Here is an 18,027-nt window from a genome sequence, read left to right as displayed (position 1 = left end):
AAGAAGTCCAAATCCTGGTCTCTGCGTGGAATAATCGCTCTGGGGATCGGCGGCTTGCAGCTGGTCCGGAGAGGGAAGCTCAGGGCTGAGCGACGATCATCACACGGCTTGGAGCACGAGGGGCTCTAAAAATACATCCTGAGTTCAGGAGACTCACGAAAGCATGCCAAGAGCTCATTAAAGAGCAGCGGAAGGTCCAAAGAGTGAAAAAAACCCGGCTCTCCAGCCTGAGAACGGGGACGGGGAGGAGTTCAGGGACAGGCACCGGGGGCTGCGGCTTTCCCACGTGGGAAATCACGGCGCTGAAGCCAACGGTGGAGTCAGGCTCCTCAGCACCTGCAGAGAGAGGCCAAAACATCCAGGCGTGCACGCACAGACCTGGGCAGACCTCGTGTGAATCAGAGACAGGGAGTAGAGGTATTCACACGCAAGGCTTGCAGCAGGGGCTGAAAGCACAGAGGTTTAGCACCCCAAGCACAGAAAACCATACGTGTTACAGCAGGGTGCCAGAACTGAACAGCTCTGCCCGTGTCCGAATCCTCCAAACAGCAGAGGAAAAACCCCACCAGCACCCGGGAAGCTCTTGGAGTGCCTCCTTGTCCTAAAGATGGAAGCGTGGTGGAAAAATGAAAAGAAAATCCAAGAGCAGCCCAGCTTAAATCATCCCGCCACCAGCCCCAAGGTTTTTGTCCTGGCGGTGTCACCCCAACTGGTTTCGGATGGCAACGAGCCCCGACAGCCCCAAGCACGGGCAGAGCTCCATCCTCCGGGGTTGCCAAGCCCTTGTTTGCACACCAGTGAGCCCAGCAAAGCCCTCGAGGCACTTTAACTTAACCCTGGGCTTCTCGTGATGTTCATTCATCTGCTTCTGCAGGGAGCCCGCCTGTTTGTCACATCCCTTCCCATCCAGACAGCCAGCTCCTCCCAAAAACCCCGGCCAGTTGCACACTGGTGAGAAGTTCCTCTTGTTACACCTTCTCTGAGCAAACACAGGTTACAAAAAAATAAATAGCTCGAAAGCTTTGGATGCTTGCTGATGGAAAACCGCAAAACCCAACCCCGCGGTGGCAACAGCAGCTGAAGGACTGGACGCAAACACCCCCTTTATGGAGATGCACTGCAAGAAACAGCCAAAAAAAATGAATAATTAATAAATAATTAATACAAACACGCCTCTTAGTGAAGGAAGTCATCCCTGGGCAACAGGGCAGTGAAGCAGAACCAGGGCAGATGTGTTTTCTGTCGATGGCCACCGCGAAGCAGCTCCCATTGCTCACGCGTGAGAGCGGTCACCACGCGCTCCCCTTGTCCCTCTGCGAGCAGATGGGCAGCGCACAAAAACCCTCTCGCTGGTCGCAGCAAGATGAGGAGATCTCACAGGAGATGTGGCAGCAGCACCCCGGGGACAGCCCCGGTCCTTTTTCCCCACGTGGCCAGGCTGCAGCACCTGCATGGTCTCTGTCCGCTGCACCGCTCTTAGACGAGGAGAGTTTCGGGCTGCAGGGGTGTTATCGGACATCCTGCAGCCCTAAAATCATATGGGGGAAAAATATCTCCACATGCAACAGCTGAAGAATCACCTTGAGGTATTTAATGCTGCCCTGACTCTTGTTTTTTGCTGTTTCACCCAGGAAATAATGTGATTTTCATCACCTGCAGAGATAAGAGTGCTGCAGGCTGCTGGTTTATTCAGCAGCTGCACACCGATGGGAGGAAACGGGGCCCCCAGAATGTGTCACAGATATCAGGCGTGAGAAACCACCTGTGAAACCACTCCTACATGCCACACAGATGATGCAGGAGGACAGGCACACCCTGCTTTTTGAGCTAGCCACTGCAGGACTGCTCCTTACAGCACCATAACGCAACTCACGGTTAAGCCGCGCTGCAGAAAGCAGCGATCTCCTCTTCAGACTGGGAACTCGGGTGAGTATTTTCCACTCCAACAGGAATAAGACACCTCCTTTGGGCAAAACACATTCATGTTCAACTTCATGAGTGTATTTTGCATAGATAAAAGCCTGTAAGGAACCACGCTGGGGGCAATTCAGTACGGAGAGCAGTGTCAGCCCACTTGTAGCTTCATATTTAGCTTCACCTGCCTGGTGGCCGTGTTGCTGACCCTGCAGCCGCCTTCACCAGGCTGAGTTTCAGCACAGAACTCAGCAGAAACACCTCTGTCGGGACGTGGAAGCACAAGGGATGTCTGCCAGCATTTCTCTGCACTTCGAGCATCGCCACGGTCAGCCAGCGGCGAAGGGCTCGGACATTTCATCCTCTGGGGGTGGTTCCCATTCCCTGATTTGCTCACCTTGTGGAAAGCCTGGTGGCACAAACAGGGCCACGATCCTCTGCCCGTCTCGAAGGACGATGAGAAGGCACCGCTGACACCCCAGCTGCATCCTCCTGCTGTCCTTACACACAAGGCATGACCCGCTCCGTGCCGCCACCGTTCCTCCCCGCTGGCAGGACCCCATCGGCTCGGCTCCCATCACAGCTCCTGGTTTGGGATTATTTTCTCTCCCCTCGACAGGGAGCTTCATTTCTGTGCGCACAGGCAAACGCTCAGCAAGGACGAGTTATTTTTCCAGTAAGAGTCTCTTGGCTTGAGCCAAACGCGATCTCATTTTGCGCTTCCTGCTTTGATTTCCAGCTTCCATTTATTTTTCTCTCCCCGCCGCCGCGTCCGACCCTTGCTCCGCAGCTTCAGCCACACGTGTAATTAAAGCTGGCTGTGTTATTATCGCCTCTTAACGATTAAAGATTTATGCTACTAGGCTGCATACAGGCTCTGCAGCAGCTACGTCCCTCGTATTTTGCCCTGCTAACCAAATTGTCTCTTATTTCCATCATTTATAGCTTCCCGTCAAAATGGGAGCGCTGCCCAATAACCTCACGTGCCAACGAGCATCCTGGACTTCAAACGGATCTGTACCAGACAGCTCTGACCATCAGCACCAAAAATGCTCAGGAAAAAGGGAATTGCAGGAATTCTCCCCACCCGCACGACTGAGATCCTGCTCGGGACAAGGCACAGATCAGTTCAAGGACAGAAGAAACGAGCCCAAAGTGCATTTGGCCTCATCCCTGTCTCCCCAAAACAGCTCTTTTTAAGGAAAATAACAAAGCACTGCTTCATTTCAAGCTTATTTCACAGGGATCTCAATTATTTGGAAGAATCAGAGAGGAATTAATTACATCAACTTTCCCAGGAAAGAATATTTTGTTATTTGCTTCGGACTTGCACGTATTTAGTTTAAAAACTAGAAATAAGGAAGTGGGACAAATAATGATTAAGTGCAGCAGGTCCATGAAAGGACTGTGTTTGGTTTGTGCTGGTTTTTGGGTTTTGGTTTCCCCTATTATTCCCTCTACTTGTTGCAAAAGAGTTCACTTTCCACGGTGACCTACAACAGCCTCCGAAGCTTTTAGAAAAAAAAAAAAACCACAAACCTCCTGGCGTATTCACTGCCTCCTGTGGATGTGCCACCTACCGGGTTCCCTTCCAGAGCCTATTTTGGAATCCTCTCCAGAACAAAGTGCTCGCAGGGCCCGCCTGGCACGCAGCAATTCGTGGCACGGCCCCAGCAAGGGCCGGGCACTTTTCGCTGCTGCTCCCGAACCAAGGAGAAAAGCAGCAGGAGCAGCACGCTGCAGAGCAAATAGGAAAAACCACCGGAGTTTGTGGTTTTGTTTGGTTTTTTTTTTTGTTGTTTGTTGGGTTTCTGTTGTGACTTTTTGCGATTTTTTTTTTTTTGGTTAATTTATAAATTCAGAACCAAAACCTTGTTCTTAATATGATTTCACTACAAGTGCTGCTAGCGGGCAGAAAGAGGCAGACCCGGATGAACCATCCACATGTAAGTATTACAAACCTGCTTTGGCTCATCCCCAGAACATTTGTGTCATTCATTTATTATCTTATTTTTATTCCACCAGCCGGGTGCTAGCAGGCAGCATTTTTGGTCACCGGAGGCTGCCACGCACACCTCCAGCGACCACGAGACAAACCCACACCTGAACCAAAATCCCTAAAGTCTGGGGCAAATCAGCCAACTCCAAAAATCAGCATCCAGACCGTAAACATCCCTTTCTTCCTGCAGCATTTCCAGCTCGGAGGGCCAGAGGAACCCTGCTGAAGGCCGCCCCTGGCAGCGGTCTGGCTGTGCTGCAGGAGTGATAACCAAGATAATCCCCCTGCCTGGCTTTGCTCTTGCTTTGTTTCCTAAAGAGATGTTTCCTACGGCCCTGCATGAGAGGGCAGGGTCTCAGAAAGCTCTGATTGGGGTTTTTCTAGCACTTAAATGCAAAGAAAGGGCTATGACATCCAGCGTTTCGGATGGATCCCACCTAGAGGTGACAGTTTCTCCGAGCACCCAGGGCAGCGCAGCAGAAGGAGATCAGTAACACAAGCAGCACGTCCCCAACACGAGCAAGTCGAGCTCCTGCATTTCGGTGTAAGGAGCATTCAAGCCTTGGGGTTCATTGCTCTGCCAGCCCCAAAAAGCCTCTTCGGGTCCCTGTGACCTCCTACAGCCCAAAGACCCCCCCAGAGGTGCTGGGCTGCGAGATGCAAGCAGAAGCAACAGCGCTTGACATCAAATCTGAGTCCTGACTCCAAGCTGTGAAGTTTCTCCTACCTTTACGAACGTTTTAGGGAAGAAAAGCAGCACGAGGAGGCAGAGGATGGGTGAGCCACCTGACGAGCAGCTGTGTTGGGAGGCAGAGCTGCAAGGCACCCCACGGACACCCCCTACCAACTGCATCTTCTTCCACTGCTTCAGAAGGATGCAGAGGCACAAAACACCGAGGGGGACCCTGACTCTGCAGGGGTCCATCGTTTTGATGAAAGGAAAAAAGAAATCTCTCTGATTTGTGCAAGAAATGGGTCCAGAAGACCCATTGACACAAGGAATTCACGGCGAGCAGACCTCCACCCGCCCTTAACACACGATTAGCACGGCAGCCTGTGAGCTCAAAGCCTTAATCCAGGGCCCAGCTCCTTACCAAAGAAGCTGAGCACGAAGTTTCTGCATTTACCTACAGCAACGTCTTACCCAGGAAACCACGAGGGGTTTCTGAGCAGCAGCCACGGGTAAATTCACTCGGGACCTCAAAGCCACAAGCTCACAGGTGAAGCAGCACACGATGCTGGCAGGAAAAGGCAGCCTGAGGAGGGCACCGACACCTCTGCCAGCCTTCCCTGGGGCTCTGCTCCTCTAGCAAACTCAGGTTTTAATCCTCCGGGGTCTGAGGCTCTCCTAAGCAGAGAGAGGAAGAAAGACATGGATCAGGAAGATGGCTCAAGTGGTCTTTATGCTTTCTAGTTTCTGACAACGCAGGAAGGAAGCTAGCTTGACGAAGGCAATACTAAGGATATAATAAAATAATAAAAAGATCTTCCTTTAAACAGGCACCACGTTCTAGAGGATTACACCTACCACGGAAGCTCACACCCAAGAAATCAAGCAACCTCTGCTTCTTATCAATTAAGAAAAAAAAAATCTGGGACCCTGGCTCGATTTTGGCATCGCTGCCTCTGCCCAGATTCATTCCCTTCCTCATCTCACCGCTCCCATCAGCGCTGCTCACGCGTTTGAGCTTTGAGACATCAGCCTGAAAGCAAAGTCCACAGCTCCGTGCACCGGCCAAAACGCTGCCTCCGTGCTCCCAGGCGCCTACCTTACCCTGGAAGTCGTCGTGACTCAGCAGAGAAGGAAAAAAAACCGCTCCTGACAGGCAGCTTTTCCCTTTCCGTTCCCCTTGAACGGCGAAAGAAATGTTAAAAAAAGCAAAGCACCGCTTCTCTGAAACCTTTTATGGAAGACCTGGCACATCTCTGAACCTCACGGGCTGATTTTAAGGAGGAGACTTGCTGTGCTGGCTCCAAGCGCCCTGCCTGAGCTCAGAAAGCCACACAGAGCTCAGCAGCATCCTCAGCCCCACGTCCCACGAGGGGCAGCGATGTTCGGGGCTTTATTTAGTGCAGGAAGGGAGGCAAGGAATTAATCCTGATCAGAAAAGGGGAAAGAGCTCCTCTGGGCTGCACGTGAACCATCGGCAGGTTCAGGGAGAGGAACAGAGAAGAGGACAAGGATATTGCAGCTCCCTTTTGGCACGGGGAGCAAAGCAGCGACTGTGGGGATGTCTGGGCTTGAGGTGACTTCTGTCCCCCATGCTCTGAAGCCCTGTTAAGAGCCTCTCCCTATACACAATGCTCCCAGGCTTCATTTCATTCTCCCAACTGGCACCAGCGACAGCACCAGCAGGTTCACCACCCGCTAGAGTCCAGGCCAGAAGCAAAGTATTAAAAAATTGTAAAACTTCCAGTAACAGGTTGCTAAAGCACAGGGATTTCAGGAAGAGTGCAGCCACTTCTGCAGATATTCACCTTTCCTTCACTGCTGCACGCAGTTTAAAACCCCAAAAGCACCGGGCTTTTGGGGTTTTAACCCCAAAACACAGCCTCACCCTCAGCTGGTGCCAATAACCACCCCGAGAAGCAGCAGAAATGAGGATTTGCTCACCTGCTGCCCAGCCCCTTTGGCTCTGAGTGACTAGAAGAGCATAAAGCAGTGTGTTTGCCCAAGCAAATTGCCAGCCCTAAGGCCAACCCCACAGCAGAGCTAACGATCTGTACTAATTAACCAATTTGGAAAGGGAGGGAGGAAATTCCAGCAGACAGGAGCACAGAGCATCCTCGCATCGGAGCGGGGAGCACCCCACAAATAACCGAGCCAGCTCGCTGCCTCCGACGAGCCCTCAGAAAGGAAGAGAGCCAAAAAGGCAGCTGGAGGAGCTGCTCTGGCTGAAAAACCATCCCGGAGGCTCCTCGAACCCAGCGAGAGCAGAAGGAGCCATCCCCAGGAGTTCAGGCACGTACCTGCTGGGAACACCTCGAGTGCCACGCGCTTGGGAGCAAAACCAGCCTCGCAGAGACGCTGCTGGCACGCTCGCTCAGACAAGATGCCCCACAGCTAAGGCTTCAGGTTCCCAAATTGTTGGGTTTGAGGCAGGACGGCTCCAGAAGGTGCCTCAGCTCCCAGCCTCTGAAGCGTTCAGGATCTGTGATGCAGCCCCGTGGAGCCCCAAACCCCGCACCCCTGTGGGAGCAGGAGGAAAACTCTTACAGGCACAGAGAAACAGCGTGAAAGAGGAAATTAAAAAGGAACAGCTCGAAGTATTACAAGCTCGGGGGTGGCAAGGTAACTGCTTAAAAGATGTATTTATATGCTCCAAGCCAGCAGTACACCAGCGATGAATAAAGGCTTCAAACGCTCACGTACACACGCACCCCCCTCAGCAGCAGATTTTCAAGAAATAAGAGAAATTTTCCAGCTCTGCAAAATTAAAGAGCACAAATGCAACGGCAAAATAAGCTATGCAAAAAGAAAAGGGCCTTTAAAAAGCTGATTTCTTAATCTATGAAAGCTTCTAGCTTATTTAAACGTCAGAGGGAGGCGAGGGGTTGGGAGCTCTTTGGGGAAACAAACCCAGCGTGGAACAGCTGGCAAAATGCTTGGCTGTGGGTCTAAGGAGTTTCTGCACCAAAACCTCTCCTGCAGCCACAGACTGAGGTGTTCACAGAAGATATTAAGCCCAGCAGAGCAAAACGAGCAGTTGCATTTGCTCACAAACACAAAAATGCCAAGCCACGGACACGGGATCAGCAAGAACCCAGCGCTGGTGTGGCTGTTACTGCGAGAGAAGGGAAGGATGGAAAACGGGACACCAATTCCTGCAGCACGTGGAGATCCCAGCCTGCTGCAGAGCAGGAAAAGGCTTCCTTAAAATGTTAGCAAATTTGTAAGTGTGCGATGGAGGAAGAAGGGAACGGCTTCTTCGGGTGGCAGAAGGGAAAGCAGAGCCTAAAACATCACCGTGCTGCTTAATCCAGCTCAAGAACTGAATCTGCAGCTTCATTTCTACGTGCAGCTCTCATCTTACCAGCGTTGCTGCAAAAAGGTGAGAGCTGCACGAGAAAAGATACCAAGAACAGGAACAGGGATCCTGAGTGATTCAGAGCAGTGCTAGCAGGAAAATTGACTGAATTGATTCAGAGCTTCCAGCTTGGAAGACAAAAAAAAAAAAACAGAGAAAAAAAGGGAAAACAAAAAAAGACAACAACTGACCGACGATTTCTCATCATCCTTCGTGACAGCTCAGGCCTTGTCCTAGCAGAAAACAATCTGAAACCCTCACGAAGTGCACAACACGCAAGTAAGCTGCAGAATTCATCACCTTGAAATGTTTAAACGTTAGAGCAATAGCTGGCTGAGCCATGAGACCGAGCTGTGGGGACGAGATCGGCAGAAGCTCACGAGCAAACTGCAAGAAACTAAATGCACGTGCCTGTGCTTGCTCTGCGTGCAGTTTGATCAGCACCCCCTCCTCACCACCCTCAGAGACAAAACAAGGAACAAGAAGAGCCTTTGATGTGACCGGCACGAACAGGCACAAGATTTTCTTCGCTATCCATCCCAGAGCAATCCCCTCCGTTCATCCCAAACCCCCACTGCTGCAGCTGGGGCCCAGACCTCAGGAACAGGCAGCAATGCTGTAAGAATAACATACAGCAATTCTGGAGCTTTTACTTAATAGAAAAGCTCTTCTTCATCATTTCAACAGTCTGGTCTGTATCTGAAGATGAATTACACGCCCGCTTTGTCTTCTCCGGGTTAAGCAATCCCAGTCATTTCATGGTTTGTTTTTTTTTTTCCCCCCCTCAGAGGCTGTCTGCTCTCCTCTGGGCAGAGGCAATCACAAAATACATATTGTTAGGCTTCTGCATCCATGGAATAAATGGATATTTTATTTTAAAAAGCTTCAAACCACTGGAAGTGGAACCGGGAGGAGCACGACAGAGGGGACAGAGCAGGTAGACACCACAAGGCAGCTGCCAGCTCCAAGGAAACGCTGCAAACTCACGCAGGGACAGCTCCAGAAGCAGCAGCACAGACTCCTACGGCTGCTTTTCCCTAATGATAGCAGGGAAATCTCTCCCTTCAGCTCACGACCTCACAACACCGCTGCCAGGCATCAAAGGCGCCTGGGGGGCGAGCAGAAAAACAAACTCGGAGAGCTCCAAGAGCCCAGACACACTTCCACAGCCCCCGGAACAGGAACAGGCACTCGGTAATCTGTCCTTTGACAGTGATTCATTAAACTCCAGAAAGGAATGTACTTCTGGGAGAAAAAAAGGAAGAAAACGCAAGCTATAAATAATCAGGCAGCGCATTCCTGCAAGCTGTTCCCTGCAGCCTGCACCGGGGCGCGGACTGAAATAAGAAGGGTTACACAATTACGGGGATTCGCCATCCCAAAGTGGCTTCCAGCACCTTAATGCTGCAAGCGAGGAAGCGTTCCTAAAAGCTGGCAGCGTGAAGTGAAGCATACCTCCAGGCAGGGCTTGCTGGACGAAGGATTCCTAAAAGCTGGCATGGAGAAATGAAGCACACCTCCGGGCAGGGCTGGCCGTCCGTCTCCCGATGGACCGTGAGTGCTGGTGCTGAATTACTTCACAGGAGCCCTCGCTGGTTATTATTTTTTCCCTCTCCACAGCAGAAAACACAAAGCTGAAGAGCACCAGCCTGACCAGAAGGGAATACTAATATAATTCAAGCAGCACTGCAACGAGCTGCCTTTTAAAAGACACTTAATTAAGTGCATATGAGCAGCGGCACAGGCTCGTTTGCAGGAGATTGCAGTTTCCCCGTCTGGGTGGCAGGAGAACGGGCTGAAAGATGCTTCAAAAGATCCTGCGAGGCTTTTATTAGCAGGCAATTTACAGTTGTCACAAGCAGCTTCCTCAGCAAGCTCTGCGGCCAGCAGTTAGTGTCTGGACGGGCTGTGCCACGCCGCTTCTCCGCCACGCTCCCTCGCCAGCAGCCGGCCCTTGGCATCACCGCAGGTAGCACAGAGATGTTATTTTCTTAAAAAAAAATGATTTTGTGCATGGTTTTCGAGTGCTCTTCAGTTCTTACCCATCCCAGGACCTCGATGGGGTGCTTGGTGGCTGGTCCCAGCACGTGTAGGAGATCCCAGCCCTGCTCCAGCCTGCCCTGTGGCTGGAGGACAGCGCAGCAGTCGGTAGCACAAGCAGGAGGACGCCCACCATGCCCTCTTCACGCCTCCCTACTGAAATACTCCTTGGGAAGCTCCTAAACCCAACGCCTGTCGCTGCCCCTGGCTTCACATCTGCGACGCAGAGCCTTATCCTCGTCTCACCCACGGCAGCAGGCGAGGACCAGCCCGGCTGCCCGTCCTGCCCAGCACCCAGCCCCGAAGGCTGGCTGCTCCTGCTCCCTGCCAGCCCCCCGTAAAGCAGCTCCACTCCCCAGCCGAGCACTTTTCTGCCAGGCGAGGGACTAAAGCAGCTCGCAGAGGGCAAGCCAAGCTGTGGATGTCAGATATTTAACAGCACAGCTGGCCCCTGGACTCAGCACCCAGCCATCGTGCCGCTCTGGGCACTGGGATGCCATAAAATGAGCCTGAGATGAAGCTGGGGAGAAGTGATCCAGCTGAAATCATAAAGAGGGAAAGGGGAGGGCAACGTTTCAGCACCCACCTGAGCCATGCTGACACCTGGGAGGAGGAAAAGAAAGACAGGGGAGGTCACTTGTGGCAGCCCCAGGAAGCACCCAGCACTCACCTGCCGTGCCCATTTTCACAGCACAGGAGGGCAGGGCAGGGCTGGACGAAGGCATCCAGCTCTCCTAAGCTTTTTTTAAAGCTCCTAAGCTAAGGTTTTCACGTAGCTGGGTCCTTTTTTCCACCCAGCCCCACTGCTGGTCGGGTTCCCTACAGACACACCTCCCAGCTGAGGAGGCGCTGGGCGCTCGGAGGGACCCAGCGCCTGCCTGGCCCTGTCCGTGAGAGCCAAGCCCCCGTTTCCAGAGCTCTGCACCAAAAAATGGGATAGCACAGGGTCGTGACAGAGCCAGGACCCCGGCAAGCTGCTGCTATTTGTCCTGCAAAACAAGGCTCCAGCCTGGAGCAGCGAGAGGGGAGCTCGGTGCGCCCCCAAAATTTGTAGGGTGCCTCGGTGCGCAGCCAGCAGCACTCAGGGGCTACTTTCCTTGCTCCCAGAAAATAATATTTGTGATCCCTTTGAATCAGGAGGCCCAGAAAGCTCCAAAAGGAGCCTCTGGCTCTGGTGTTGAAGCAGGACCATGGCACAGGGTGAGTGCAGGCAGCGGGGTGAAGGCGGCACGCTTCTGGGGTGAGAAAAGGGTCGGCCAGGCAGCTCTGGGTCAGTCGGGACAACGCTAATCCCAAACACAGTCGTGGAAAACTCGATAAAGGATTAAGAGAATGGAGCCTAATTACAGCCCTGCTTTAATCTCCGCCAAGAGCTGCTTAGGAGAAACTACACCCTATCAAGTGGGCTCGGTTTCATTCTTAGGTTAAACAAGTCCGTAATCTCCCCGAACAAGCACAATTAGCAGCCAGATACCCAGCTCCTGGTAAAAAGTAGAGCTCTGCACCAAAGCACGCAGGCAACGACTAATTGCTGCTCGAGATCTAACGTTTGTCAGCTTGCTGAAGGGGTTCAGGTAAGTACAAGCCCTACCGTAACCGATAAAAATCGCAACCACCGAGGAACAATCCAGAAAGTAAATATATATCTAAAAAGGAAACAAACCAACAAAAAAAAAAAAAAAAAAAAAAGGAGCCCGATGATATAATTTGCAGATGACACAAGAGCTGGCAGGGTAACAACTCCTGAGATCAGGCAGCCCCGGAGAACAATCCCTTGCAAACCTCGGTCCCTCCCAGCAGCTCCCGCTGCAGCAGCCTCCAGTACAAAGGTGCAGGCGGAGCAAGGAGGAGCACGATCCACAGCTTCCAGCGACTGAAATCCCAAGAAAATAGCTCTGCATTAAGTAATAAATCCTGCTCTGATGCTGAGGAGAAGAGAGCTGCTCGGTGTATGAACAGGAGACTACCCTGGAGAGCACAGACAGAATTTTATCTGCATCGAAAGCGCTGAGGAGGCGGCAGGAACGCCGTAGCTACGTCTGCGTGGCCGGAGGGGTTTTTGCTTTAATTTATCAAACATTGCTTAAAAATCCTTCCCCGCTTTCAAAAAAGCTGCAAACGCAGCTTGAGAGCGAGGAAGGCAAGGCATTTTGAGCAGTGGCTGATTTAAAAAGCTCGAGCCGTGCAAACTGCAAAGCAGATGAAGAAGTCGCTTGAAAAATCCAAGCGTGCATTTGAACCGTGAGGTGACATCTGCTGCTAAAGGACACTGCGGAGTAGCAGGGGAAGTGACAGCAAAATATCCGCAGGCTGAAACTGAGAAAAAAAAAAATGCGAAATGATTAGCAAGTCATACAACCACGAGGGCTCACGGGGAGAAGCGAGTGACGCCGCACGGCCCACGTACAGGGGCTGTCGTGGAGAATAACCCTGCCCCAGCCTGAGGCATTCATTTATGAGCTGGGAGCAGAGCACAGAAAACAGAGCTGGAGTTTGGGCATTTCACGTGAAGGGCTCGGGAGAAGTTAGAGGTCCAGCACTAGCTCCCTGTCCCTAAAAAAATATACCAAGGGGACAAAAAACTAGCTCCCTGTCCCCAAAAAAGCATACCAAGGGGACAAAAAGCTCGCTGAAGAGCAACAAACCTCATGGGTCAATTGGGCGTAAGGATAATTAGAGTGCTCTGAAGTCACAGCTCGGTCCAGAGGAGCTTTTAGGCCAGCAGGTTTCCTTTTCCCTCGAAGGTTACCTGACCCCACAGATTTACGGGATTCTTAGAAACCTGGAGAGAGGAGATCCAAAAATACTCTGCAAAACTCAAGGAGCGTAACAAAAAGGGGGGAAAAAAAATAAAAAATAAAAGCGGAATTAGAACAGCAGAAGGAAGTGGAATTAGGAGCAATGGATATAATTAGTAGGGGCTGAATAGCAGGAAAGACATCCTGAAATGCATTAGTGGGATTCCAGGAGCATCGCGGACCCGAGGGGGTCCCCACAGAGCCTCGCTCAACTTGCTCGGCGTCCTCCTTCACACACAGCGATGTCGGCTGTCAGGTATGAATCTACACGCATATAGAAAATAGAAATTAAATATTTTTATATTGAGAGCCCCCAGCGCAGCAGGCCACGAGCTGGGCCCCGCTCGTCACACAGCCCAGCGCTGTCGCAACGCTCCCTCGCGTGCCCCCGTCTCCCGTTTTGTATTTAGGAGAGGGGCAGAGCTCTGTCCCACATCTGCACAGCGCCTCGCACAATGGAGGCCCGGCCCATCCTGCTGACTCCCAGAATCACAGAAAGAAAACAGCAGAAAAAAAGGAAAAAAAAAAAAAAATGGGGCTGGAAGGGACTTCAAGAAGGCATCGCGGCCTTCCCCTGCCCCAGGGTGAGAATTACTACACTTGATTTTTTTTTATTTTTTTATTTTTTTTCCCCTAACAGAAAGCTCTCCCTGATGGGTGGGACACGAACCCACCCAGACAGATGAATTAGCTGGACCTTCACTTTACCATCTTAACCCCTCGGCCACCCTCTGATGATACCAACTCAGCACCGAGCGCCGTGCCCCTACAACACGGGGCCAGCTGCAATCGTGGTACCTAGCTCTGCCGTGTCAGACCCTGAAAACACTGCAATTCTGCAAAAAAAAGCTGGTGCTGGAGGTAGGAGCACAGCAGCACAGCCTATTTCTGAACCATGTTTTGGGATCTCTGTTCCTAGAAGGGAAGCCAGCCCGGCTCCTGAGACACACTTCTTCCATGATGCTTCCCAGCAGTGAGTCACCTTTTCTTTTATTATTTTTTTTTTTCCAAGTTTCCATCATCCACATTCCCGGATTCTCCAGCACATCGTGTTTACCCCGAGCTGCTTCAGTTTAAATTCGAGAAATCCTCGGAGCAGGTAGCATTTCTGCTCGTGTAGATAAGTCCTCCTGATGAAGTGCCACTGCTGAAGTTAACGCAGCGAAGGACAAACCTTGCTTCGCCCCGGATGCTCATTAGTGTTCCTTCTGTGAGTATGCAAAGATAAATATAAAGCCTCCACATCAACCTTTAATATTAAGGAACAAGACTAACTGTGCTTAGCTCTGTGAAACTGAGCAAGAAGAGCCACCCACACGTAATCCTGGCAGTTCCCAGCCATTCTAACCAGTTCTTTCAGTTTTGTTTTTTTTTTTTTTTTTTTTTTTTTACTAAAGCTACCGCCGCTCACTTTACCTTTAAAGGGTTTGCAGAACTTCAGAAATAAAACTGCAAAGTCAGAAAAAAATAAACAAAGAGGCAGCCCTTCCAGCAAGATGAACCCAGCATCCTATTGATCCACGCACAGAAAGCTTTGCCTTGAACTTTCTGCCTGCACTGGAGCATCAGGGCAAGGCAGACAGCTTAAACCCGTTGATTTCTAAAGGAAGCCACCTGAGTCATCTAAAAGCATGACTCTGTAAAGCTCAAACACTGAAAAGAAAGGAAGGGCTGCTGTGGAGGGGATGGGACAGGGGGCTGGAGGGCTGTTTGTACCTAAACGCTCCCACCTGGCACCGTGATTGCAAGCTCAGCAGCTCCTGGGCTGATAGAGAGAAAGCGAAAGATGAAGGTGAAACCCTTACAGCGAGCTATAAACAGCTCTGCCCGTCTGCATCGTTAACCTCCCAGCAGATAACGAACACATTTGTGCCCGGCGTTATGAGTTAACGCGTTTTGGTTTTCACGTGAAGTTCCCCGGGGAACTTCCTCCACTTTAAACGGGGGCAGGAGGTGTTTGCAGTTTGCTGAATCGAGCCCGTGGCTTCTATCGGGACCACGACACCACCAGCACGGCGCCTGCCTGGCAAGAACAGCCCTCAAACGGGCAGAATCCACCTCAAATATCACGATTAAAAATAAATACATCAGACGGTTCCTCCTGAGAAAGCAGGGTTCTGGGTTCGGTGGCACAGCCAGCTCGCGCGTCTTCCCAATTAACAACACAGCAGAAACTCCTGCTGCAAAACCCTAAAGGGCACAGCAAGGGAACACACATGGGGTCGAGGAGCAAACCCAGAGCCACGGGCAGGAGCAGGAGGGAGAAGAAAAGCTGAGGGACGGAGCTGTGGGGCCAGTGGCTGCCTTCACCTGCACTGCTCGGACAGGAGAGCTCGGCAGCGGGGTCTGCCAGCTGACGGACACCACAAGAACCGCTGGAAAAAAAGATGTTTAAGGGGAGAACAAAGGAGCCATTAAGCAAGCAGAAGCATTAACTCACATCCTCATCAGGACCGTAATTGTGCCCGCTCCGCAATTAGTCACGGTTTTTGTGAAGGGCGGACAAGGGGTTGAGGAATAACTTTGACAAGTGCTGGGGGGAAAAAAAAAAACGAGGGCAGCAAAACCCTCGTGGGTCCTTCTCCTCCTGCGTCCTGCCCGTCCTACAGGTGCCACCACGGGATGGGTGACAGCTCCTTATTGTCACCCGGGGACGAGCTGGAAGGACACAGGCCCCGAGAAGGAGAGGAGAAGTGGTCCAACACCCAACGCATCCTCACACCACAGCTGTGCACGGCGAGGAGAAAAGCAGCGCAGGGACAGGAGGCAGCACCCAAAGGTGGCAGAGGAGAAATCGGAGAACCAAGAGGGGCAGCAGGCAGGTGGTGAGCCAAGCCTCACCCCAATCACCTCCTGCATCTCCCACGCCCCCAAATCCAGCGATTTGGGGGGTTTCTCTCCTTTCTGGAGGGCTTTTCCCTTGCAGAAAGGAATCCCCTTCCTCCTCACACCGCCTCCAGGGCGGGGGCCATCCCCTTGGAGCCTCGGGCAGGAGGCACCTGCCCACGGGGGGAGCACCCCGGGGTGCCCCAATCCAGCCCCGTGGGTGCTCCCCAAACCCCGTGGGTGCCCCCCAAGCCCCGTGGGTGTCCCCACGAGCCCCATACCTGAGCGTGGGGCCGATGCAGGCCGTGTCGGTGCTCTCGATCTCCCGCAGGATCCTTTCGTGCTCCGCCGCCGTCTCCAGGCTCTCCAGCTCCGCCATCTTCCCCCGCTCCATGGAGGAGGAGGAGGAGGAGGAGGAGCAGGGGGAAGGCTCCGGAGGGCACACAGCGAGCCCAGCCGAGCCGGGCTGAGCCTCCCCTACTACCTGCCGGCCCTCCCTGCTCCCCTTCGGCCGAGCCCTGGCTTCGGGCACGCCGGGAGTTGTAGTGCGGGGAGCCCGGGGCTGAGCCGGGGCCTGCCGGGGAGCCGCTGCCGGGAGCCCGGCCCCGAGCGGGGCGGGGAGAGCCCCGGGGCCGGCCCCCGGAGGGAGAGGGGATGGCCGGGAGCAGGGAGGGGAAAAAGGGGGAGGGTGGTGGGGAGGTGGCTGCGGGAGGGAGAGGTGGGCGTGAGGGGATGCAGACCCACGGCGGTGACAGGATCCGTCAGGGGACGCAGCCCCATGGCAGAGACCCCATGTGTCAGCCCCGCCGTGAGGGGACACAGCCCCATGGCAGTGACATCTCCAGTGAGGGGACACAACCCCACAGCAGTAAGATTCTCCATGAGGGGACACAACCCCACAGCAGTGACATCCTCCATGAGGGGACACAGCCCCATGGCAGAGACCCCATATGTTGTCCCCTGTGAGGGGACACAGCCCCACAGCAGTGACAGCCTCCATGAGGGGTCACAAACCCATAGCAGCAACATCCTCTGTGAGGGGACACAACTCCACAGCAGTGACATCCTCCATGAGGGGACACAGCCCCATGGCAGTGATGTCCTCCATGAGGGGACGCAGCCCCATGGCAGTGACCCCAAGTGTCATCCCCCGTGAGGGGATGCAATCCCATGGCAGTGATATCCCCTGTGAGGGGACACAGCCCTATCGCAGTGATGTCCTCCATGAGGGGACACAGCCCCACAGCAGTGACATCCTCCATGAGGGGACACAATCCCACAGCAGTGACATCCTCCATGAGGGGACGCAGCCCCATGGCAGAGACCCCATGTGTCATCCGCCCTGTGAGGGGACACAGCCCCACAGCAGTGATACCCTCCATGAGGGGACACAGCCCCATGGCAGTGATGTCCTCCATGAGGGGATGCAGCCCCATGGCAGCAACCCCATGTGTCATCCTCCATGAGGGGTCACAAACCCATAGCAGCAACATCCTCCATGAGGGGACACAGCCCCATGGCAGTGTCCCTTGTGCCATGTGCCCCTGAAGGGACACAATCCCACAGCAGTGACCCCATGACATCACCCATGATAAGTCAGAAACCCATAGCAGTGACATCCTCCAAGAGGGGACATAGGCCCCTGGCTGCGACCCCATGTCTTCCCCATGAGGGGATGCAGCCCCACAGCAGTGACAGCCTCCATGAGGGGACGCAGCCCCATGGCAGTGTCCCTTGTGCCATGTACCCTTGAAGGGACACAAGCCCATGTCAGTGACATCCCCCCTTGAGGGGTCACAGCCCCACAGCATTAAACCTATGCCATATCCCTCAAGGGTACCCAGCGCCATGGCTGTGGCCCCACTGTCACCACGAAGGGAGGTTCCCTTCATGTCCCCAGTGAGGGGACACCCCCGTAGGAACATCCCTGTGCAGTGCCCCAAGAGGTTCAGCCACCACGTCATTCTCCCCCAAAAAAGAGCCCTCCCTTGCAGTGTGTGCCCTCTGCCATCTTCCCCATGAGACTGTCCCCAGCTTAGCCCCTTCCTAGGGATGTGCCCGGCAGGCCCCCAGTCCAAACTAACCTCATCCCCCTCCCACCCCATTGCAGAGCCCCTACTATGGCCCTGGGGAAGGCAAAGACACCCAGAGCAGCCCCAGAGGTGCCTTCACCCAAGGACACCACAGAGCTTCCTACAGACAGCACTGCCAGCCTCCAAAAACAGCCGTGGGTGTCAAGGTCTCCTCGAGAGCTCGCTGTGGCTCCCGCCACTAATCTCTCCTAAAATGCCTGGTTATCATTTATTATTATTATTATTTTGTGTCTGAAAACTATGCGTTATCCCAGCTCTGTGCTGGCACTGCGTTGGGTGCCAGGAGATCCCGTGGTCTGCGAGAGGCACAGCGGGGAGCTGTGACGTGT

The 18,027-nt window shown here is 53.2% G+C and overlaps 1 protein-coding gene across 4 annotated transcripts in view; it reads right to left on the bottom strand.

The window, feature by feature from the left end:
• Positions 1-16,128, bottom strand: part of EXOC6B (exocyst complex component 6B) — a 273,231-nt gene extending 257,103 nt beyond the window's left edge. For all 4 annotated transcript variants that reach the window (XM_084286237.1, XM_084286238.1, XM_084286239.1 and 1 more), the window contains exon 1: positions 15,887-16,128. In XM_084286237.1, coding sequence (XP_084142363.1) covers positions 15,887-15,999 — 113 coding nt within the window. In that variant the 5' untranslated portion in view covers positions 16,000-16,128. The remainder of the gene's footprint in view (positions 1-15,886) is intronic.
• Between the last annotated feature and the right edge of the window lie 1,899 nt (positions 16,129-18,027).

This window comes from Netta rufina (assembly GCF_964035555.1).
Source record: "Netta rufina genome assembly, chromosome: 4".
Taxonomy (NCBI): Eukaryota; Metazoa; Chordata; class Aves; order Anseriformes; family Anatidae; genus Netta; species Netta rufina.
This window is presented reverse-complemented; position numbering and strand designations above follow the sequence as displayed.